This window comes from Sceloporus occidentalis, unplaced genomic scaffold (assembly GCF_023333645.1).
Source record: "Sceloporus occidentalis isolate IW3139 unplaced genomic scaffold, rSceOcc1.0.p SCAF_107, whole genome shotgun sequence".
NCBI lineage: Eukaryota > Metazoa > Chordata > Lepidosauria > Squamata > Phrynosomatidae > Sceloporus > Sceloporus occidentalis.
Window position 1 is genome coordinate 2,411,582 of NW_028317087.1, and position 24,093 is coordinate 2,435,674.

At 38.7% G+C, this 24,093-nt stretch overlaps 2 protein-coding genes across 2 annotated transcripts in view; one reads left to right on the forward strand and one right to left on the reverse strand.

The window, feature by feature from the left end:
• Positions 1–4,621: 4,621 nt before the first annotated feature.
• Positions 4,622–13,632, reverse strand: LOC149283261 (glucosamine-6-phosphate deaminase 2). Its single transcript, XM_089497766.1, has 6 exons — positions 13,509–13,632; positions 10,730–10,831; positions 7,181–7,363; positions 6,582–6,766; positions 5,657–5,831; positions 4,622–4,680 (listed from the first exon to the last, which is right to left on the reverse strand). The coding sequence occupies exons 1-6, from the start codon at positions 13,630–13,632 to the stop codon at positions 4,622–4,624; spliced, it is 828 nt and encodes a 275-aa protein (XP_089353892.1).
• Positions 13,633–18,137: 4,505 nt separating this feature from the next.
• The window catches only part of LOC149283262 (protein YIPF7-like), a 37,563-nt gene continuing 31,607 nt past the window's right edge, over positions 18,138–24,093 (forward strand). The window contains exons 1-3 of the mRNA XM_089497797.1: positions 18,138–18,263; positions 22,383–22,501; positions 23,548–23,696. Coding sequence (XP_089353923.1) covers positions 18,138–18,263; positions 22,383–22,501; positions 23,548–23,696 — 394 coding nt within the window. The remainder of the gene's footprint in view (positions 18,264–22,382; positions 22,502–23,547; positions 23,697–24,093) is intronic.

The following is a 24,093-nucleotide window of genomic DNA, read 5'->3' on the forward strand; positions in this document are numbered from 1 at the left end:
ATCTTCATCAGCTCGTCCATCTTCAGCGCACCGCTTCGCCACTGCTCGCCAGTCTCAAGGACAGTGCAGTATCGGCTAGGCGGTACACCAGGTAAGTAAACCAGACACCTCAGGGACGCTCCTTATATAGATAGATTTCCCGCCCTTGGCGCAGCGCGAGGCACTCGCGAGCCGGCACGAGACGCCCGAAAAAGGCGGCAGGCGCAAAAACACTTAGTTATATAACCATTTTTATTTATTTATTTTTTTAAACGCTGACCTCTTATTGACCTCACTCCTATTAAAGCCTATGTAAATTACCTTTACTCAGTCCCCACACCTTCATGTCACCCTGCCCTATATGGTGCAGGCTTTATCAGAATTCTCATAAAGAGTGATTGCATTTTCTTCCCTCCCTCCATTTCCACTACCTGAATTCTTCATCTCCCCTACCACACCTGATGCTTTGAGATCATTTTTAATTCAGTATTTTCCTTCATCCCTCACATTCAATCCCTTGCCAGATCCTGCCTCTTGTCCCTAGAAAACAATGCAGCTGCCTGTTTCTCACCCAAGAAGCCACAAAAAGATCTAGTTTGTTCCCTTTTGTATTTCCTGCCTCGACTATTGCAACACTGTTTTGGTTGGTATTCCTCTGTCTTGACTAGGCTAGGCTAGGCTCCTTATATGAGACTCCTGCTTCTCCACGTTGTAAAGCTCTTCACTGGCTCCTTATTATCTTAAGAATTAAAATCCTCAAACCAACAAATAAAGCACTCCATGGTACCGTTCTCCCAGTACATTTCTGGCCTCGCATCAAAATACTCCCATACTCATGTGGTTGTATGGTGCAATGTTGTAACCAACAACAAATAAATAAATGACAACTGAAACCAAAATTGGATGAAAAGGCCGTGGTTTTTTATTTAGCTTATAAACCATAATAACCATTTAAACCAATTGTAACCACACGTAACAAACAAACAGAAAAGCTCTTGGCCTAAACCACAGAGCTACCAAATACTTTAAACAAGGCCAACTGCCCCAAAGCCTGTTAGCCCAACACTTTCAAAAAACCCCAATTGTTCACTCCCTTTGCAGAGAGCAACTTAACCCCAATAAAAGCCACGACAAAGTAAAACAAAATTATTAATTATTATTATATATATATATATATTTTTTTTTTATTATTATTTTTTTTTATACATATACATATACATATACATATAAACCATAACAAAATTTGGGAGGGAGGGCGGGCGACAATTCAGCAGCTCTTCCATGCTGCTCCCCGTGGCTCTTGCTGAAAACCGCCGCTCACCAGACTCTACGGTCAGTGCAGTCGGTTAACGCAGCCAGGGTAAGTGAAAATAAACACCTCAGGAGCCTTCCTTTTATAGGTGCAAATCCCGCCCAAAACCCAGCGCGAGCTGTCCTCGAGCGCAAGGTAAGTGCAAAGGCGCATGCGGACTAAGCGGCGCGAGCTAGTTGCGAGCGCATTCCACATAAAAAGGCGGTAAAACTAAGCGGCGCGAGCGCAACAAATGCTTACATAAGGTGTCCTTTATATGACCCCTTCAAGTTAACCCTTACAGCCTAACTATCTCCCCAACAACCACATGTAACCCTGTGCTATTTTCACAGGGTTTTTTCAATCTTTTTCTTTTTACCATGGACTAAGGCTCTCCTACACTTTCATCACCTATTCCTTTGCACACACAACTTCGCTTGTGCTGCTGCATACCCCTTTAACCCTCCCTCTCAATATTTAAGAAAAACCTGGAAACTCACTTCTTCAGAGAAGCAACAATATTTTCAGCTAGAACCTTATTTGTATGGAGAGTTTTCTTAACGTGAACATGCTGCATGATGATTTTGAGAGAACTGAACACCATCTGCCACCTGTAAGCGAGGCATGGGCAGCATTCAACAAGTAATCGTAGGCAGAGGTGTTTTTTATGGAGGCCATTGCCCTAGACCAGGGGTGGGCAATTAATTTTCCCATGGGGCCACATGAGAAATTGGAATGGTTTTAGAGGGCCAGACCAACATACGAAGGCTCCATGCACATTGCTGTAATGGGGCCGTATTCCAGCCGCCCGATTTGCGGCCAGAATACGGCCGCCATTGAAAATGAATGGCGCTGTAATACGGCGCGGTGAGCAACCGGTGTTTCACCCCGTTTTACGGCGCGGCCCCCGTGTCTGCCAATGGAGAGGGGAGCGGTAAGGAGCACTCCCATCTCCTCTCCGCAGCAGCACGCCGTAGTTTCGCCTGGGTTACGGCCCGGGCGAAACTACAGCAGTGTGCATGAGCCCTTAACTTCATTCTACCAATACCTGTATACTGCATACATATACTATCCCTTCTTAAAAAAATGGTAAATGACGAGCGTGGAACGATTGTCCTGGCACTCCCCAAGGTCCGCAACGAGCATCCTGGCACTCAGAAGTTACAGTGGCATCACTTACTCAGCATCGGGAAGCAGTGAAACTACAAACTCCGAAGCCTTGTCCATTTTGTTAACTTATGTGCTGTTTAATAAAGTTATTCAAGCCTACGTCATTGGTAGAGGTGCTTGAATAAGTAAGGCCTGAATAACTATTAGCACAGCACAGAAGTGAACAAAATGAACAAGGCTTCGGAGTGCATAGTTTCGCTGCTTCCCGTTGCTGACACCGGACTCATTGGTGAGTCACCAGGACACTCTTTGCGGGCCGGTCCGAGCTATTCAGCGGGCCGGATGTGGCCCGCGGGCCGTGCTTTGCCCAGGTCTGCCCTAGACCCATACAGGGCAGTGTCCCCAGCTGTTCCAAAGGACCTACTTCAAAGCAGGTTGGTTCCTCTCAGCATATAGCCATTGGACCAGGATATCATGTCCCAGTACTCACAAGTACTTATGCTTGTTAAGCCCAATTACCCCCAGCAAAGGTGCACAGAACACCAGAATAGGATGCTGATCATAAGCCTCTGAGTAGGTTGTAATCCTTTCATTGCTTTGCATAGGTCAGTGATCAACCACAATACTGAAAGCATCACAACCTTTTTAGGAGTATCATAATTTGTACCTGGTGCTCTCAACCGTGTCTATTTATAGCCTTTTGCATTAAAGGGTGAGCTGATGCTACATAAGCCTTAGGTCCATCAGTATAAAGGCTTTCATGAAATCACACAAACTATTCTTGCAGGAGAAAGTGAAAACTTGAACTCTTTGATGCTTTCCCAACCGCAGGACACTTATGGCGGGGGGGGGGTCACTATTTTGGATACATAACAAGAGTGTCTGATTCTCACAATTGCCAAATAGTAGTGTGAAATCAATATACTGATCTGTTATTCACCTATGTATTGTGAATATACTTAGAAATAATAATAATATGAAATGAAGAACAACAAACCATTAAATCAACGGGTTTATTGGTATGCAATAATATTAAGAAAACTATCATTCCTAAATACAGAGTAGGATATAACATGTTTCAAAGTGCACTTAATATATAAATAATACAAATGTAACAGGCAAGTGACAGCTAAATTTGCCAAAGAACAAATATTGAAAATTTGAAGGCAGCGTATGTGTGCAGCAATTCCACGGGTTATGGATACTACTTTAAACATTTATGAGCCTAAGTCAATATGCGCAGACCACTACCGAGTTCTCACAAGGAAGCATTTTATCTTTAAAGATATACATTCAATATGCATTCAATATGCTGTTTCTTGTTGCAAAAAAATGATTGAACTCTTAACACTGCAAAACTGCGTTCTTAGTATTATAGGATTCCTCTAAGCATTTTATCATCGGGTATGGAAGAGTGGAGTGTTCAGGGACTGCTTTTATTCTGGTGTAGTATAGGAAGGGATAGATCTGTGCCTTTCATAGAACCCAGACACACTGAATCTTAAACGGACTCTAGTCCCTAAAGCGGGTATTGGCAGGAGGAGTTTTGAGTTCCTTGACTTCACTATACAAAATCAAGTTTTAATCTCAGTGATCTTCTGTTCCAGGAAGAATGTGTCTGTCCCCGCATAATGCAGTTAAATCAGTGACATGCCTACAAAATCAACTTCAATGAATTGTACATTATGCTGACCAAACCCAATCCTTATCACTGGCCCATCTTAATGGGGGGAATTTAAACTACAACTCTCCTGACCCCAAAGTTATTATATTATAACCAAGGTACTGGAGTCTATATGAAAATACAGACCAATGGGTAAAGGACAAAAAAAGAGAAAGATCTTCCAGCTCCTCTACTAGACCACAAGTTGCAGGTGTATGGGTGTTGCTGGGCTGTAAGCAATAAGGCTGAGTCACAGATTCACTATGTATATATATATATATATATATATATATATATATATATATATATATATGTATATGTATAACCCCTTAGTTACACCACTGCGTGCGCACTATGGTGGTGTCCTGTTGTTAAGACATTAGTACCATGTGTTTAAAGATAAATATAAGCAAAGCAGATATGCTGTAGGTAAACTTGATTTGGAATGTTGAATTGACCAGTTTAGATTTTGGACCTTAAGAATACAGTACTTTTAAAGTTGTGTTGATTAACTATAATATTGCATAGCCACTAATGAGACTGCGGTGTTTCCAAAGCGTTCCGCTATTGACTTCACATCAATTTTTTTTCATACTGCGCAAGGGTTCCACAAGTTTGTTGTGAACATGCATTAAGCCTGAAAGGAGGAAAACAATGAGTTTCTCACTTTGTTGTTTGCATACAAAAGAAATAGCAAATAACGCAATAAATAAAATATAACATGACAAAATAAGAGCTTTTTTGAACTATTGAGGCTTAAATGTTTGGTTTTCTAAATAATACTGCACCAAGGTAAGTGACAATATATACCCCTGAAGACATCCTCTGGGGTCAATATCATTTTTCAGACCTGCAGTCACTTTCAGCCTGAACCATACCAGGTGTTTTCCGAGGATGGCCTCTCTGAATCCATACATGTCGTCCAAACACTGCAGGTGCTCCAACAATGCATTGAGCCTGCAATACATGGTAGGACATACAGAGACAGAGAGACAACTGGAGATCCATGGATTTTTTTTTTTATTTTTACCCTAGGGTGCTACAGGTTTGGTGCGCATTCAGTCATTCAGCTTTATCTAAAGCTCACTGCTATTGGGACTTTTTACACACGTCCCTTTAAGAGGTGCTGTGCAAACACTTTACAAACATAGAATGTGATGGCAGAGAAGAACCATTCAGGCCATCTAGTCTGCCCCTTTTTCATGATCTAAAGACTCCGATCTTGATTAGTCGTTTACAAATTCTGCAGGGGGGCTGTTCTATGTAACTACCACCCTTTCAGTAAAATAAAACTTTCTTTCATTACATCTAAGACTCAGCCCCTCTAGTTTTAGATTATGACCTCTTGTTCTAATATTCTCCCTCCCTTTTTTATTAACGTCACTCCTGTGCTTTGTTAAATCTCTTTATGATTTTAAATGTTTTAATCTCCCCTCTCTCTTCGTTCCACCAATGAGATCCTTACATTCATTCGTTCACCAACAAATGTTTAACAATATATAAAAAAGAGCAGTTGCAAGGTATTACATAAATACATAAAAAATGAGTAAAACAATTAAGCATTGAGAATATATATATTTTTTTTCTTCGATTGTTATGCATTGCCTTCTTACCTTTAAAGTATTTCACTGTTTTAACTCTCAGCTCTAGAGTTGCATCTTCATCACAGACAAATATTGTACGTGGGTGCTGCTGGAAAGCCGAAACAGTCCACATGTGGTTTACTCCTTCCTCTATCGCCTTGTACAGTGCAAAAGCTTTATGTGCACCAGTTATAAGGATCATCACCTGTGTATAGAATTCATACTGCATCAGGTATGGTAGTGCTAAACGGCCCCAAACTAAAGGGTATTATTACTAAAGGGGAGCTGTAGCGTTTAACAGCTAAATTCATTTATTATAACTGCCTATAGACTGAGCTTCTGTTTGTCAATCTGTAAAAAGTGTTTGGAGATATTTGGTATTCCGAGCAAGCTGAGGATCAGTAGAAGCTTGAAGCAGACTCAGCATCATCGGGTGAGCCTGTTCTATGAGCTGGTATTGCTTCTAGCCATTTCCATTCCATAAGAACAGATTTACAGATGACTAGCAGTTCTAGCACAGTGGAAATACATTAACTTTATGGAAAGGTGGCATTTAATGCAGTAGAGGCTCATGCAGTGTTGTGTTATGATGGCTGCACGGCTGTGGTGTTCAATTTATACTCCTGCTAAAGGGTGCTAAACCCGCTTATTTGATAGGGGTGAAAGTGTACTGTTGGCCATGTACAGTGTGTTATGTATATAAATGCATACTTCTCTGATTTGTTGCATATATTTACTAAATTTAACTGAAGAATGTTGGATTGTGAAAATGGGAAATCAACTTTACTTCCACAATGAATAAATAATAAAGACAAACTCGAAAATTGCTTTAGTTTTAGTAAAACTGCCGCTGTGCATGTATGTACGCACATTTTGACTTTATTAGGAACAAATGTGCCCAATCTTACAATAGCGTGTCACCCACATATGTATTCTACCTCAAGTAAATCACTACCTCTCGTGCATCCATTACTGTTCCCACGCCTACGGTCAGTGCCATGGTGGGTACTTTAGAAAGGTTGCCTTCAAAATATTTAGCATTTGCTAAAATGGTATCCATGGCTAAAGTCTTTAGCCTAGTCCTTGAAACCAAACTTGAACCAGGCTCATTAAAGGCAATATGACCATCTGGACCAATACCTACAAATTATGGAAACAAAAAATAACTATTAAAATTATGGTAATCCTTATCAAAATGTTTAACTCATTTGATTTTTATAACTAAATACAGCATTTAAATACATCATGTAAAAGGTTACCTTATTCATATTTTTCAGGGAATGTTTAAGTGTCATGTGACACAAAAGCGGGCACTATTGCCACAGTGGTTGCGATGGAAGTTGGAGTGCGCCATTGCACAATACCTTTAAATACTGTCATCATATGAACAGGCAATACATGCATATATGACAGCATATTCAAGTCATGTACCATCAAATATAGGATAGGATATAACTTTTTTTTTTTTTTTTTAAACCAAAAGGACATCTACCAGAAGTACCCAATGCTAAAAATTCAGCAGCTCTTATCTAAAAGGCTGAACACGTGCCATACCTCCGACGAATAACTCAATTCCCCCGGCTTCTTGGATTTTCCGTTCAAACTCCTCACACTCTGCCTGCAGGTCGGAAGCATTCCCATCCAGGATATGAGCATTATTAGGGTCAATGTCTATGTGTTTAAAGAAATTGTTCCACATATATGAATGGTAGCTTTCAGGATGGTCCCTGGGAAGTCCTATAAAGGAAATTGTAGCTTATTATACAAAAAAATGGGAAAAAAATCACTTCTGTTCAATAAAAAGGGAAACAAATAATTGCTAAATGCCTGGTGTGTTTCATATTCTAGGACTTTTATACCATATAGCTCCCTCTAAGAAGCTTACTAGATATTTTATTTCTAAAGTTAGTGTATATATATATATATATATATATATACACACACACATACATATATATATATATACACTATATATAGCACATATTAAATGATTCACAAAAAGAAAACAGACAAAACAAATGTTAATATAAATAAAGTTAGAAATGACAAATTTTTTTTATCTGTAAACCAAAAATAAAACAGAGGAATCACAAATTATAATTGATAAAGCCTCCACAATACTAGTATACACCCATGGATACTTAATGGACTTAAGTGAAACACTTATTAATCCGCAAAGAGTTTCTCTTTTTCTGGTATGGAGAGCCCAAGCAGTGCCCATATTCAAAAAGGTTATTGAAACTATAGTCCCAGAGACTACAGGCTGATACATTTAACATTTGTGGGGGAAATGTTTCAGGAATTATTAGGAGAAAATATTTAAGATTTACTTTGTACAACAATATAGTCATAACCAGCATTAGCTTGATACAAGATCGTAGGTTGCAGAGCTGCAGTAGATGTGGTCTCCTCTGGTTTTGCCAATGTTTTTGATCCACTGCTACAATAAAGATCACTGTGTAAATTATGAGCTAGCTGAAAAGATAGAGTGGAGCAGGCTATCGTTATTGAAAACTTATCAAATAAGACAAAATGGTAAAGAGAGCCCATAGGGATTCTGTAACGGGTCCACATCTTTTTGTTTTTAATGTTTGATCTTGTAGTGGGCTCTCAAAAGCTAGGTCTGTTTGTGGATACAAAGCTGTAGAAGGCATTACACTTTTGGTATTTGTTCTCTTAATAGGAAACTGGCAAGCCAGTGGTAGATGAAAATTAGCATTGATAAATGTAAGGTTATGCATTCTGGGAACCAAAATCCACGCATGCCTTACATGCTAAAGGTGCTGTTCCATCTACTCTGCAGCATTTTAAAAAAATTGGAACTAAATGCACCCATTAGAAACGGACAAAAGATTTCCTAAAAATATTTTTGCTAGGACACTTGACTAAGTGATTACCATCTGACATATAAATGGAAACTGATGGGTTGTTACTACAGAAACATTTTAAAAATGCGATTGAATCTTCATGGGAAAGATTAAAATGACAGAGCGGATAAGGTTTAGTTGCTTAACAAACTTGATAGCGTAATTAGTGTTTTTTGAGCACCATTTAGGAGGACTACATTAGGTATATGCCTATATGAGGATGGCTTGAGTATATTGCAGAAAACAATCTTTGCAGGAGTAAAAGGGTATTGACTCAAATGTAAGACAAATTCAGAGAATTCAATCCAATTCATGAGAATGAATATTTATTAAAATATATATCTATATCTATATATATATCTATATATATATATATATATATATATATATATATATATATATCTATATATAGAATGGATATTTATTAAAATATATTTATAAATGAATATTTAGAGAAAAATTGGGGCAAAACAGCAGCAGGAAGGGTTCCCAGTGGCAACATCAGTAAATACAGTACATGGTATTGACAATAGAAGTCAACGTTTAAGGTGAATATATATCAGGAGACCAGTGTTCTGGGTGTGTGACCAGAGGCAGAGTGGACAGGGATGATTAAATGAATAATAATAATTAAGGCTGAAACAACTAATCGATAAAATCGATAATAATCGATAATGAAAATCGTTGTCAACGATTTTCATTATCGATCAGATCGATTTTTATCGATTATAAAAATTATAATCCGACCTCAAACAGAGATCGGATTATAACACTAGAATCCAGATCCCCCACAACGCTGCAGGGGGCCTGGATTCCCCTCGCTGTCGGCCGGTCTCTCACTTCCGTCTCTCTCCCCCTCCCATACACCCCTCTGACTCCTCCCCCCTCCCATACATCACTCTGCCTCTCTACCCGGCTCCGTTACTGACTTCATAGAAGCCTCAGCGTAAGTGAAGGGCAGTAACGGAGGCTGTCTGTGCGATGCGCACAGACCCCCACCGGCTGACAGAGGATCACATCCTCTCTGTCAGCCGTTGTGGGTCTGCATCGCACAGACAGCCTCCGTTACTCACCTTCACTTACGCTGAGGCTTCTATGAAGCTGCAGTGAAAGCTCCTGTCAGTAACGGAGCCGGGTAGAGAGGCAGAGCGGTGTATGGGAGGGGGGAGGAGTCAGAGGGGTGTATGGGAGCCACCCTCCCATACACCACTCTGGCTCCTCCCCCTCCCATACGGCACTCTGCCTCTCTACCCGGCTCCCTGGTGTCTTGTGAACCTCCGTGGCTGACAGGAGGCAGAGTGGAGTATGGGAGGGGGGAGGAGGCAGATTGGACTATGGGAGGGGGGAGGAGGCAAAGTGATGTATGGGAGGGGGAGGAGCCAAAGTGATGTATGGATGGGGAGGAGCCAGAGTGGAGTATGGGAGGGGGCAAACTGATATATGGGAGGGGGAGGAGTCAAAGTGATGTATGGGAGGGGGGAGGAGGCAGAGTGGAGTATGGGAGGGGGAGGAGCCAAAGTGATGTATGGGAGGGGGAGGAGCCAGAGTGGTGTATGGGAGGGGGGGAGGAGCCAGAGTGGTGTATGGGTGAGTTATAGTGGTGTATGGGGGTATTATGAATTTCAGGGCATATAGGGGGTATAAGGCATATCGATATTAGGCATATCAGGGGGGCATAAAACATATCTGGGGGTAAAAGGTATATCAGGGGGCTCAGTTGCATATCACTGGCATATAAGAGGTATAAGGCATATATGGGGGCAGAGTGGCAAGCTGGGGGTCAGATGTGCATAACCGGGGGCAGTTTGGTAAATAAAAAAAAATGTAAACAAGGCTTTTTTTCTCATAGTTTTTATTAAATATGAAAAATAGTTAACATATGAATTAATATTTACTAATAACTTTGTATTAAAACCTAGTTTGAGAAACACTGTGTTTGGGTTCTTGTAGCTTTTATTATTATGTCAGTAAAATAAGAAGGTGAATAGAGAGAGAGGCCATTGCAAAAAAGAGATGAAAGTGTAAATTGTACGTTTTTTATTACATTATTTTAAATTGAAAATTTTTTTAATTTTTTTATCCGATTAATCGAAAAAATAATCGGCCAACTAATCGATTATTAAAATAATCGTTAGTTGCAGCCCAAATAATAATATACACAAACAAGCATATAGTAAATATATTTCCCTATGTGCATGTTTTGTTTTTTCAATTTTATCAGTCATCAGCCACTTACCCACATATTCATCCATATTAAAGGTCTTTACATATTTAAACGACAGGTCACCCTTCTTGTGATACTCTATCAGCTTTTTATAGCAGCCCAGTGGTGTGCTTCCTGTAAAGGAAAAATATGGCAACAAATAAATATACCGTATTTGCTCGATTATAAGACGACCCCCCAAAATCTGAATATTAACTTAGGAAAAAAAGAAAAAGCCTATTTTTTTTAAATAAAAGCTATAATTGAGAAAAATATTTTTTTTGTTTTTATTTCCTTGTATTTTCCAACCTGTCCCCCACTTACGCACATCTGCCCCCAGGCTTGCCACACCAATATGGCACTGTGGCCCATTATATGCCTTTTAACCCTCTATATGCCACTGTGCCCCATGGTATGCCTTTTGACCCCCTATGTGCCACTCTGCCTCCAGAAATGCCTTATACCCCTATATCCCATTCGGGCATTTAGGGGGTTAAAATGCATATTATGGGGCAGAGTGGCATATAGGGAGGTATAAGGCATTCCAGGAGGCAGAGTGGCATTAAGGGAGTTAAAAGGCATTGTATAGAGCACTCTGCCTCCAGAAATGCCTTATACCCCTATATGCCACTCTGGCATTTAGGGGGTTAAAAGGCATATTATGGGGAAGAGTGGCATATAGGAAGGTATAAGGCATTTCAGGAGGCAGAGTGCTCTATTAAATGCCCCCTTAACGCAACTCTGCCTCCTGAAATGCCTTATACCTCCCTATATGCCACTCTGCCCCATAATATGCCTTTTAACCACCTAAGTGCCAGAGTGGCATATAGGGGTATAAGGCATTCCAGAAATGCCCTATGCCCCCATTTAACACACACACGCACACACACACTTACCGGTGCTTCCAATTTCCTGCTGTATTGCCGGGGCAGCGGGTTGACGTCTCCTTCCGCTGCAGCCGGAAGGAGGTGTAGTTGGCAGCGGGGGTTTGTCTGTGTCCGTCGCGCATACCTTCCCCGGCTGTCAGAGATCAGAGTTCCCCGCACCGGTGTCAGTGATCTCTGACAGTCGGGGAAGGTATGCGCAACGGACGCAGACAACCCCCGCTGCTAGCCACACCTCCTTCCGGCTGCAGCGGACGTTGTCTACGCGGATCGCGTAGATGTCCACCCGCTGCCCCGGCAATACAGCAGGAAGCACCGGTAAGTGTGTGTGGGGGGGTTGTGAAATGGGGGGGGCGGGAGACAGGAGGATCCAGGTCCCCTGCAGCGGTGCGGGGGATCTGGATCTTAGTCTCATAATCAGACCTCTATTTGAGGTCTGATTAGAAGACGACCCCGATTAGAAGATGAGGGGTATTTTTCAGAGCATTTGCTCTGAAAAAAACCTCGTCTTATAATCGAGCAAATACGGTATATTCAGCTACTTCTGCAAAAATGACTCCTACGGACCAGGAACTTGCTGGTTCGGTGCATCATTTAAAGATGAACCGTCATACTCCATAGCATCAGAAGATCCACATTTTTACACTTAATAAAAGGACATATGAATCATGTTTTGTACATATTAAGTAATGGTGCAAAAATGGCTTCATATTAAGTTGTATATGGTAGCTGCGATTTGCTGTCGCATCACATGGTTTAGAGTGGCGTCTCACAGTAAGATAATTCTGAATTATAGATAAGCTAGTTGTTCTATATTGGGGTTTATTCAATAAAGGGAGAGTTGACAGGAGAGTTTTGGTTTTAATTCTCTCCGCTATTCATTATGAGGGACCAACGCCGGCAAGTTCATTCAGCAAGATGGCTCTGAATAACGTATACTGTATTTGCCCGAATATAGGCCGCACTTTTTCTTTAAAGTGGGGGTTTAGCGCAAGGATGCGCAATTCGTATCGCCTGATGCCGGGACATGCAGTGTGTTTTTTTTTCTTTTTCATTTAGGTTAGGATCCAGATTCCCCGCAGCGCTGCAGGGGACCTGGATCCTCCTCTCCGGCAGCCAGTGGACGTCTGCGTGATGTGCATAGACAAACTTCGCTGCCGATACTTCCGCCGGGGCTTCTATATCAGAGCACCGGCGTGACATAACCTTCCGGTGCTCCACCATACAAGCCCCGGTGGAAGTGCCGGCAGCGAAGGTTGTCTGCGCTCATCGTGCAGATGTCAACTGGCTGGCCCCGGTTGACACCAGGGAGTCTGGGGGTGCATTGGTAAGTCGGGGGGGGGGCAGAGTGACATTTCTCAGGGTCAGAGTGGCATATCAGGGGGGCAGAGGGGAATATCTATAAGTAAGGTGCATTATGAATTAGGAGGGGACCTTGAAATGGCTATTGGTTTTCCAAATGTCTGTTTATATATAGCATATACTGACTAACTGCATAATAGATACCAAAAATGTTACAATACATGTATTCCTGTTTATTAGGTAAAATACTGTTTTACTATTCCACTGTGTATTTTTCTTTAAAAATACATTTTTCTTTAAAATAGCACCAAACTTTAAGGGTGCGGCCTATAATCGAGCCAATACGGTAATTCAATGAATGAGAAGGCTTTAAAGAAATCTCACTGATTTAAAACACAGGACCAACTAAGCTCTTCCTGTAGTAGAAGCTCAACGGTGTTGATCCGTCATACCGTATAGTGAAGTAGCTGATGACAGTATTACAAAAAAACAAAAAAATATATACATAAAACTCACAACATTTGTTACCGCTCAACAGTGACATTTAACGTATTTCTTAGGCTTGTATATATAAATAAAAATAATAGTTAAAATATTTACAAAGCTGAGTTTAAACAATCTCTTACCTGTAGGTAAACCTAATGTGAAAAACTTGTCTGGTCCAGGATTAAACTGGACGATATGATTACAAATGTACTTTGCAGCCCACTCGCTGGCCAGGGCATAGTCATCGAGAATAACAAGTCTCATTTTTCTCTTCAAAAGTCTAGGTTGGTCAACATACGTCTCAGGAACTGTAAATACATTTTAAAAGAAAAAGGTACATTAAGTACGATTTAAATACTATACACGGACGTTTCTACAGAATCACTTATTGATTAGTATATTTCCGATCCAGTTATTTATGTAACCGCCATAGGGAGGTAAAACACGAATGAATGAGACATTTTAAAAAGTATATATTTATAAAAAGGGTAATTATTTAATATAATCTATTTCAATGTAGTATTTTAATATATTGCCAACCTTTATTGGAAGCACCTAAATAGGTATGTGATTTTGCCTAATAAGTCATCGAACATCAACAGGGAGTTTAGGCAACATCCAAAAATAGCTATGCCAATGAGGCAGGTTTGTCAAACACAGCAGTGAGACAGATGAATGGGAAAAGCGATGGATCGCGGTGTTAGTTATATACATGCAGAGTTATTGTAATGCTTTCCCAATATACGGGAATATACATTTAAAGGGCCATGCACTCCTCAGCGTATAACCTCACATAAACGAAAGCACCAAATGCGTCGCTTTACATATAGAATAATTGCGAATTTCGGATAATGCAGGTTATACATAAATAAAGAAGACGCATTCGGAATAACACACCGACGTAAACGCAGAACGCACGAACCCACCAACTTATTCAGCGCAAATAACACCAATTCACGCTGACCGCAGCGGCTACATAGGTCACGTGACAACTGTCACACGCTCCGCTACTTGTCAGAATTCACTGTCATTCATCGTGCGTGAGCGTATCCCGCCCCTTCTACGCGTCAAGCAAACGCAACCGCCATGTTTTGGATGGCGGAAAAGAAAGTGTAGCGTTTGATCGCCCATCAAGTAACCACCGCACAAGCCCTTGCAGTCATAATGATAGATTTAGCGCCACCCTGTGGGATATCTTAGTATTTTCCTCTAAATCTATTTGTACAGATATATATATATATAGATATATATATTATATATATATATATCTATATATAATCTATAGATATATATATTATATATATATATATATATATATATATATATATAAAATCAGAGTAATATTACTTTTGTAATGAATTTGTTGGGTCTCATATACTAAATAATTATCTTTGGTATCTTTCAATTGTCACATGGTATTAGGTGTAGGTTTCTATATTTTCAGTGATACCTTGAATAGTTTTCATTTAAGGTAATGTATGTCAATGTTCTTCAAATCAGTGCTTGAGTACACCAAAGGTTAATAGAAAGCAATGCTGTATCACAACTATCACACTTAAACTAGTCAGTGTAGCCAAAATGTAGAGACGTAGCCATTGCCTTTAGAGATATTTCAAGTAGAATTCATAAAAAGGGGAAAACAAATGTAACACAATTGATATTTTGTGTTTATTAAATGTCACAGCCTATTTCCGATAGACAGCTCCAATATTATGTTTCTCCACAGCAAAGACTTTTAGGTTTTAGGATTACAGCTACTGTTAAATGACAAGGATGGCTTAGATTGTACAGTTTGAAATATTGTTTTAGTATGTTGCTATCTAACATATCTTCTGTATTGTTAAACACACTCAGCTGTTGAAAAAAACCTCCTTATGGTTCTCAAAAGCACTTGTGTGCATGGTCATAAACCACATCTACTGTAGAACTAGAGATATTAGTAGGTTCATATGGAATACGGATGTTTTATTTCATGTGTAGTAAATAAGTGAAACAGCATCCTAGCAGAAGTGGTAGAGGCTAATAGAGTGAAGGGATTTGTTGACGTTATGTTAATTAAATCAACTAGCTAATCATTTTTCGTTATAAATAAGGGATGGATATTAAATGTGTATATTGACAGACATGCACTGGCATTTCCATCCACTGGCATTTAAATTTTGCGCTGCAATGGGTAATTTCTGGATGATGTAGGGGTATTGCTCATCCATAGTCACCCTATTTTCATTTTTTCGGTAGGTCTGTTCATCCGTCGTAGTATGAGTTTTTAAAAATCCCTGCTTTCAAGCAGTGAATTCATTTTGATGAGTCCTCTGGTTAAGTTGTTTTCATTTTTTTCTTTAATGCAAATGTGATAAATTGTAATTTACATTTTTATTGATATATAGTATGATTATCTTTTTTCAAGTATATCTTGGACTTTATGTATCTATTGATCTATCTTGTAATTTCACATCTGAATATATTGACTATGTAAATGTTAATAAAAAAACAGCAACTTGTCTGGATTTATCTTTGTTAGCTTGTGGAAGTGGCAGCCCGAGGGAAGCATGAGTGTTGCAATGTATTTTTTCTTATTTTTGGCTGTTATATTGGGTTTTAATTCAGTCACATATTGTATTAAGGCTACATAACCTGGCTACATAACCTGGCTTTGATTGCTCGTCACATGACCTTTGAGACAATGAATACCAAGTGGGAGGCCATTTCTTTAGACCCACATGCAATGGAGAATACCAGCTATGACTTCATATAAGGGCGCACTCCTTGGATCTGTATTTTCAAGTGATAGGAAACCTAGCACTAACATAGCACCCGGATTCCCACACTATTTCTTATTAACCAACCAAAATTCCACCCCACCTTACACTGACCAGCCCTGCCACTGTGACACTGGTGAGAAAAAACCCTGTTCACGATACTAAAAACAGTAAAAAAATGGAGGAAGCTATTTATACAGGACCTCCCAAAGGCCCTTAACCAATGTCCCTTAGGTCCCATTATCCTAAGCCACCTCCTTACTCAGTCAAGGACCCTTTTACTTAGCTACGCTTTTCCATGCGCTAACTTTCTAAGGGTAAGGTTGCCGCTGTTTTACCATTAGACGTAATCCTTGATGGGTCTTTTATATCTAGTTTGCATGCAAGAGCAACACCATAAACACAAAATACATACTTATTTATAACACAGTGTATATACCATGATATGATTCTTCACTTTTTTCATGTTATAGGTTACTAACCCTTAAAAGAATATTCAAGGTATTATCTACTTATTGTACTTTCAGCACTTTGATATTTAAATATTTGAGATTTTGATGCTAAAAAAAATTTGTTATTTAAGGACCTGTTGGGTTCAAATGTTTCTTACATGTCTGCTCGTATTATTTGTCTACATGTGGGTAATATAAAAGCTACAAATTCTTGGGTCCATCAAATTATCTGGTATTTTATCTTTTGAAATATTTATAAAAGGTTCATACATCTTTGTGTTCTAAAAGTTACTTTTCGCCGTATCACCATAGAGGTAAAATATAATATACTCTTACAACCTGAATCCGTTAGGCAGGCTATAGATCACATTTTTAAAATATTACCTATATATATGTACAGTATATATGATGAAGCCATCAATATTCGAAGGTGGTGGTGACTGAATTACTTCTCAAACAAGCAGAGGAGATGGTGATAAATCAGGGCATCATACAGCAAGAGCCAGAGTAATATGACGGGTGACTGAATTATTACAGGTTATTATTTAAGGAAAGCAATTTTGTGACCACATAAACCATCACCTTTCACAAGGCTTTATAAATATTTAATCTCTTTTAAAAAAAAAATGCCCAGGCAATTCCTAATAGGTGAGGAAGATTTAATGTTAACTCTTTGGATTGCCAGAAATCACTCCAGAATATCACAAAATGTCTTACTCTCCAATCTAGCAGTAATAGGTGAAGTTTTAAGGTAGAATGTAGAAATGCCCTTATATATCATAATCATGTGGATCTTCAGCATGGAATTCCTAAAATGCAAAAGGGATAATAAAAAGTGTAATTTTGGCTATCACTGTATTGGGTTAAAAAGGAGAAAAACTATAAATTAAAAATCGTGCAATACACATTTTCCGTGCCATGTGATTTTTTGTACCTAGAGGTAGAAATTGACAAAATGAAAGTAACATGAAAATGAAAGAGTGGAAATGAAAGAACCAAAGAGAACATTTTTATATGAAAAATGTGCAGGGAGCCCATAGGTTCAAATGTACGCACAAATCAAAGGTGAAGAGTCATAAAATAAAGCTAGTACAAGAAGATGCTGGGATAACACTTACACTTTCTAATTCATGTTTCCAGTTTTTTTAAATTTCCTTCAATGTTAAAAAAAAATGTATGAGTTTAATTGTTATTCACAATTACCGCAGGCAAAATTTTTTCCTGTGTTGCCTTCCATTGTAACTTAAAGAATAACTCCCATTTTCTTTTTTAAAACTTTTCTAACTTTTGTATAGAACAATATGTTCAAGCAGCTGAATATTCGCTACTTGTATGTGTTCTATCTGTATTACCTTATCCCAATCTCCTAGAGACAAACCTTGACTCCTTAGCATACTGCCTGTGCTACACAATAGAATGGATCAGTCTTGATCAGCCATTCTGACACTTTGACTAATGAGAGTCTATGGAGGAGCAGACTCCGTTTGCATTGCCATACAAAATCAGTCCAGTGTGCATTTTGAGCATGGAAAGTCACCCACAATATCACATGGCAACAATGGCAACCTCCAGGTCTACAGATTTGTTGATACCAACCGATATCACTGTATACAGCACTGTGCTCAAATTGACAGAGAAGTCTGGGAAGCGTTCAGAGAGCATGAGACAGAGCATGAAAGAGAAAGTGAGAGAGTAAGTGAAAGTGTGGGAGAATGTGCGTGAATGTGGACCCATTACATTTTGTACCAAATTTACCAAAATTCTGTAAATTTGCAATTCGTACGAATCAGAATGCACAAGTCTACTACCTATTTAATAATGAGTTGAATTTTAGTTTTGTTGTATCTGTATATATATGTATGTGTATGCAATTGAGTTACAGTTTTATACTTAGGTTTAAACTTTTTCCATAGGTAAAAGTAGTCAAACCTAAGAAAATAAACTTGTGTTATAAGTGGCAAGAGACAATGTTTAAACAAATGCCAGAATTTGCACATAAGTACACGATAGCTGTAGCAAATTAGGAACATTGATATAATAAAAAAAGTATGAAAGTGGCATATTTCATAAACAGCTTTTAAGCACTAGAACTGTAATGCAAAAGGCGGGTCCTATCCTTAACAAGGATGTGCTTGGCATGTATCAAGTAGTGACATAACATATTTTTCCATTATGATGGGGGACATACAGTATGTTTATACCAGCTTACTTCTTGTATTCAAAAATACAAGTAATAAGGGGGGTATATAGCTTTTGAAAGCTTATTTTTTAATCTTCCTCAATGTATATTGTGACATAATTAATTAGTATATGGGGGAGGGTTGACAACCGGTTAGGGGTGCAATTGGGCCTGCTCTGATTTAAACATCTGGGGCCAATACCTGAAGTTCTTTTGCGTTCTTCTTGTAATTTCACATGTTTCTGCAGTGATGCCTATGGTAACGAGGAATTAAGGCAGCATTTAAATCCTGACTAGATCCTTCCTGTGATCCTTTTATTGGCTTTTTAAGTACTGCATTTCTGTAAATGGGTTTTCCACAGGGCTGTATAAAAAATATTAAGTCCTTTTATCTGACACATATTATTTCTGAGCTGCTTAAATACAGGGTCACTTTATCTGAACTGGCCCCTTTCTGGGCTTATAGCTGCTTCCAGCCCTACCCTGTTTAAGAGTAACTCACTCTGTTACAGGTTTCTATCTCAGCAGACCATCTTTGCTATGAAGGTCAGACATACAAACAAGCAGTGTAACTAGATGAGCTCTGTGGCTTAAACATGTGCTCAGCAACCAAAATTAGAACAGTAAAAATAGAACTGGACTCTTCATTGTAAGCGCAGAATATTGATTTTTGTACATCTTTGTTTTTCCATTAAGTGATGATACCCGTGAACCCTAGCAAATATTAACGGTAGGTACTGACTGAATTGAATCCAAATATATGTTCACTTTGGAGCAATGGATTTGTTCTCCCAATCTGTCTGCAGTAAACTCTTAGAAGACCAGGATTTAGGGATATTCTTGCGTAAGGGTGAGTCAAGTCATATAAAATGAGCATCTGATTTATCTTTATTCAATCAGGGATGGTTTTAAATCCTGAAGAGATACAGGTTACCCGAGGACATGCTTGAAAGCTACAAGCTTATTGAATTATTAAAGAATATGCGTGCTGGTTTTTTTTCCCTCCCTGGCTCTATCTCAAAAGCCAAGGAAATGCAAGTATAGTATATTACTCTGAAATATGCGACAGCTTTAGACTATATTTTATTCAAACTGTTATGCGCAGCTACATCTCTATTAAATAATAATCTTTTTACTCTGCATACCTTCAGCTTTCTGAAATACACAAACCACGCATCATAATTCATACTTACTAACTGTACCAGTTGAGAAAGGACAGTCCTGACCCAAAGGTACCACTGGTCTGATGCCCCAATTAGTGTCATTTCCCGAGTGGGCAATATTCTTGTGTTGGTACATATTCGAAAAGGAACAGGTGCATGGCTGCTTTATTATGTATTGTCTAATCCTACCCACTAGGAAGGTTTCTCTATTGAAAGTTTTCATTGTGCCAGGTCTATAAATGGATCTTTACTCATTCATTGGATGATAAAGCGTGTGTGTGCTTTAAATTAAAATGTTTTTACTTCCACATAACACACTGTGTCAGTGGGTTAGTTTGACAAAATAATCCTGTTGATTTAATTAAATCTGAGCTGCTAGTCAACTTACATGGGACCTCAGATACACAGCATGGATTTTAACTATTTTTCAAACTTTTTTTTAAAAAAATGGAATGAACTCAGTTTAAAATCCCCAAATTACAGCAAGTCCACTTTGGTGACAAGTGGCGGTGTTGTAGAATACATTTTTTTTCTGTATTATTATCAGCTTCTGGGAAAACACAGTGCTAATATTGGCACCTTTGGTAAATATGAGCAAAGAAAGCTGCAAAAAAATGTATTGTTTAACCCTTTGATGTTTTCTTTAAAAAAATACACAAAAATACTCTGCTCTTATGTATATTAAACAATTACAAACACAACACAGGTTCATACACAAAATACAAAAATGTGAAATATGTCTGTGGCACAATTATTGGCTTTTTTGGTACAATAATGTATATTTTGGATCATTGGCCTGCTGCAAAATCCAACCACAGCCCATTTTAAGTTTTCTGGCAGAGATAGTCAGGCATTCATATCTGTTGATATAGAGTCCATTTAACCGTGGGCATGAGGTACTTTCATTTTTACTACCTCTCTGTGTGCGCCAAACTCACCTCTGGTGTTTATTGGCATCAAGCTCTACTTTGGTTTCATCTGACCATAGAACCTGGTGCTATTTTAAGTTCCAGTAGTGTCTGGCAAACCAAAGACGGTTAAGTTTGTTTTTGGATGAGGATAGAAGCTTTTTTTTAATTGAAACCCATACAAACAACTTATGGTGATAGAGGCGACAAGGGATTGTAGTTTTGGAGAATTTCAGATGCTACTTACTTCTGCAGTTCTCCAGCTGTGATCCTTAAAGATTTTTTGGCCACTCAAACCATCCTTTTTTTTTACATATGCCCCCAATGAGCACAGGGGTGACTTAGACATGATGGGACTGGGCAGGCAGGCAGGCAAGGAGTCTCTCCATGAATCCGTCATGGTCCTCCTCTCAAACTCAAACTTACCTTTAAGACATTTCGGTTGGCATCTTAGTGAACAGTTCAGGTGATCATATGTTTTTGACAAAAATAACTTACATAATTCCATATACTTGAGCCAGGGTGTCCTATTGTCCTTATTATGTGATGTGTGCCATGTTGTGCCATGTTGTGCCATGTTGTGAAAAATGAGTTTGTATAGCTTTTGATATACTTAATATAACTAGTTTCATAGTTCACAATTTGTTCCACTCCCCTCTGGAATGCAATGTTTTGAAATATATTATAAGATACTTCAGACTTGATAGATTTATGGTTTTTCACCGTGATTGTTATACAGTATCACCAAAGTTCTATTCTGTCATTAAGAATACTATTCCATCCCCTTTTTAAAATCAAAGGCTCGACTGCTTCTGATAATGTCAGCCACACCTTGTAGTTCCTTGGAATCTGAAAAATGCCAGCAGAAATAAATTATATAGTCCTTTTGTTTTGGTAATATATTGTCCTTCTGCTCCATATCAATCCTTATTTTTTATTTAAGATGCTTATTTGATTTGAATATTTTTAAGTTTCTTTGTAACTTTTATGGTAATCTGAGTATTGAAAATAATGATCGATAGTCTGATTACTTTCTGTTTTTGTTAATGAGTGTCTAGTCAAACAATCTTTAGATCGGAATTAAGCCAGGTGTCTGAGAGGAGCGTGCTCATCTATTTACCTATTACCTACCACTGTCTAATCAGAATGCTAAGGTTGCCCAATTTGCTTTATGCAAGCTTTGTCATTGTTAGGCTTGTACCAGACACTGTGGTATTACACAATACTAATGTTCCTATCACTTCTAATCACTTCCTGATTATGCCTTTTACCTGTGCTCATGCTGTTATGTGTCTATAAAAAAAAACCCGGAAAAAAACAATAAAACCATTCACTCCCTGTCTGCTTTCTTAGGGACTTACAGTATATCTCCTTACATCTTAAGGCTATCCTAATTCAGCAGTACCTGTAGTTCGGCCTCACAAAGGTTTACATTGAAAGGCTTATCCTATGGCCTAGGACCTCAGACATCTTCATACTTGGTTTCCCTGGGGACTCTTTGAAGCAGATGCTAGTGAATGAAACAATATATGACAATAATATGATCTTTTCAGGTGAAAAAAGTGTGGGAAATGGATCAAGTTGATGTCGATTTTTATCAGTCAGACTATACAATTGATACTGAACCTGTTGCCGATGAAATCGGAACAAACAAGCTATATGAAAGGCGTAGGTGAGTGCTGATTTTGTGGTAACAAGAACCTCCTAATTCATGAACGTGATCTGCTTTGTTTATGGAATCATCCACTGAGATGTGTTTCATCAATGACTAACCTCATTGACTTTTTCCTGCAAGATGATTCTAACCAACATCTTTTCTCTTGCACTTGACTAAATACACTACAAATTAATGACTAAATACACTACAAATTAATGAACATGTACTTGTGGGACATAGTCAGAGGCCAACAGTAGGTTGAGAAGATGAAAATGATTTCCTGCTAATGGTTTAATTTTTAGTCTTCCTAACCTGTTTTCAATGTTGCTTAATATCAGAACTTTAAATATTGTCAATGTCTTTGAGTTTAAACACAATAGTTTCAATAAGTAATACGCCTGTCTAGGCCTTGTATCATTTTTCCTTTGTCATCCAAGTATTTAATAAGTAGTGAGTTGTAAGGAAGTTGCAGATGAAAAATCTAATCTCATCACATTTAACTAGCTGCAAACTGAGCAAAGCATTTAATTTACAAATATTGCTCGAAAGCTTTCATGATGACTGCCACTTGATGTCAGGCAAAAGTCATCTGATTTAGTAACCTTATTGGCCATATTTTCCAGGACACACATACATTTCACATGTTGCTAACCAGCACACATATAGTGCAACAGAGCAATACACCCCCCCCTCTGTCATGCTAGTTTGCTTGACAGGCTGAGGTTTCAACAGCAATATTAAATATTACACCTGTAACGCAAGCGCACACATATAGTTACATCAGAGATTCTAATGACAAATGACATAGTGTATACTGAATGGGAAAAACCAAGAAGCCCCAGATCCTTAACTACTAAAAATGTTATTGCTGGTGGTGACTACATATTTTAGTATTTTAAATAAAATATGGATGGATGCTGACACTTACTATTACAAATAATGCTAATACAGATGCAAATAAAAAGGTTGGCTACTAAATATATATTTTCCCAGCATTTCTCAACCCTTTGGTTATATACTGTATATGTCATATTTCATTATTATTGGTTATTTAATTGCAGGACTATATCAAGCATGGCAGAAGTTAGCCAACCTGGAATCATAATGTCCCCACTCCATTATGGAGGCCACCTATATGAAGTCCCATATAACCCACCATTTCCTTCAGAGCATAATGGAAACTTTGACAATGAGCCTCCTCTTTTAGAAGGTAACTTGTATACAAATACACAACCATAAAAATGCTACAAAATTGGTCCTCCAAATGAAAATATTTGAAATTCATGTGAATTTTTTTACGTACCTCTAACTCTTGTTATTGTCACACAATTTTAAGATTTTGTTACCGGAAAAAAGAGAGAATGTTAAAAGTGATTTTGGCTACTACACTCTTTTGGTTACCACTGTGAACAGTGGCATATCTTGCTGGGAACTGCCCTAGGCAGCACAGCGCAGCCCTCTTTTACCTTCACGGCCCTTGTCCTCTATGCTGAACATCAGGATATGACATCATAACTATGCGCATTGACTTTAAAGACATGTGGTGCAGAGTAAGATCAGTGCTCCTCGGTGTATATGGGCCGGTTACTAGGGTCTCGGATCTCCCC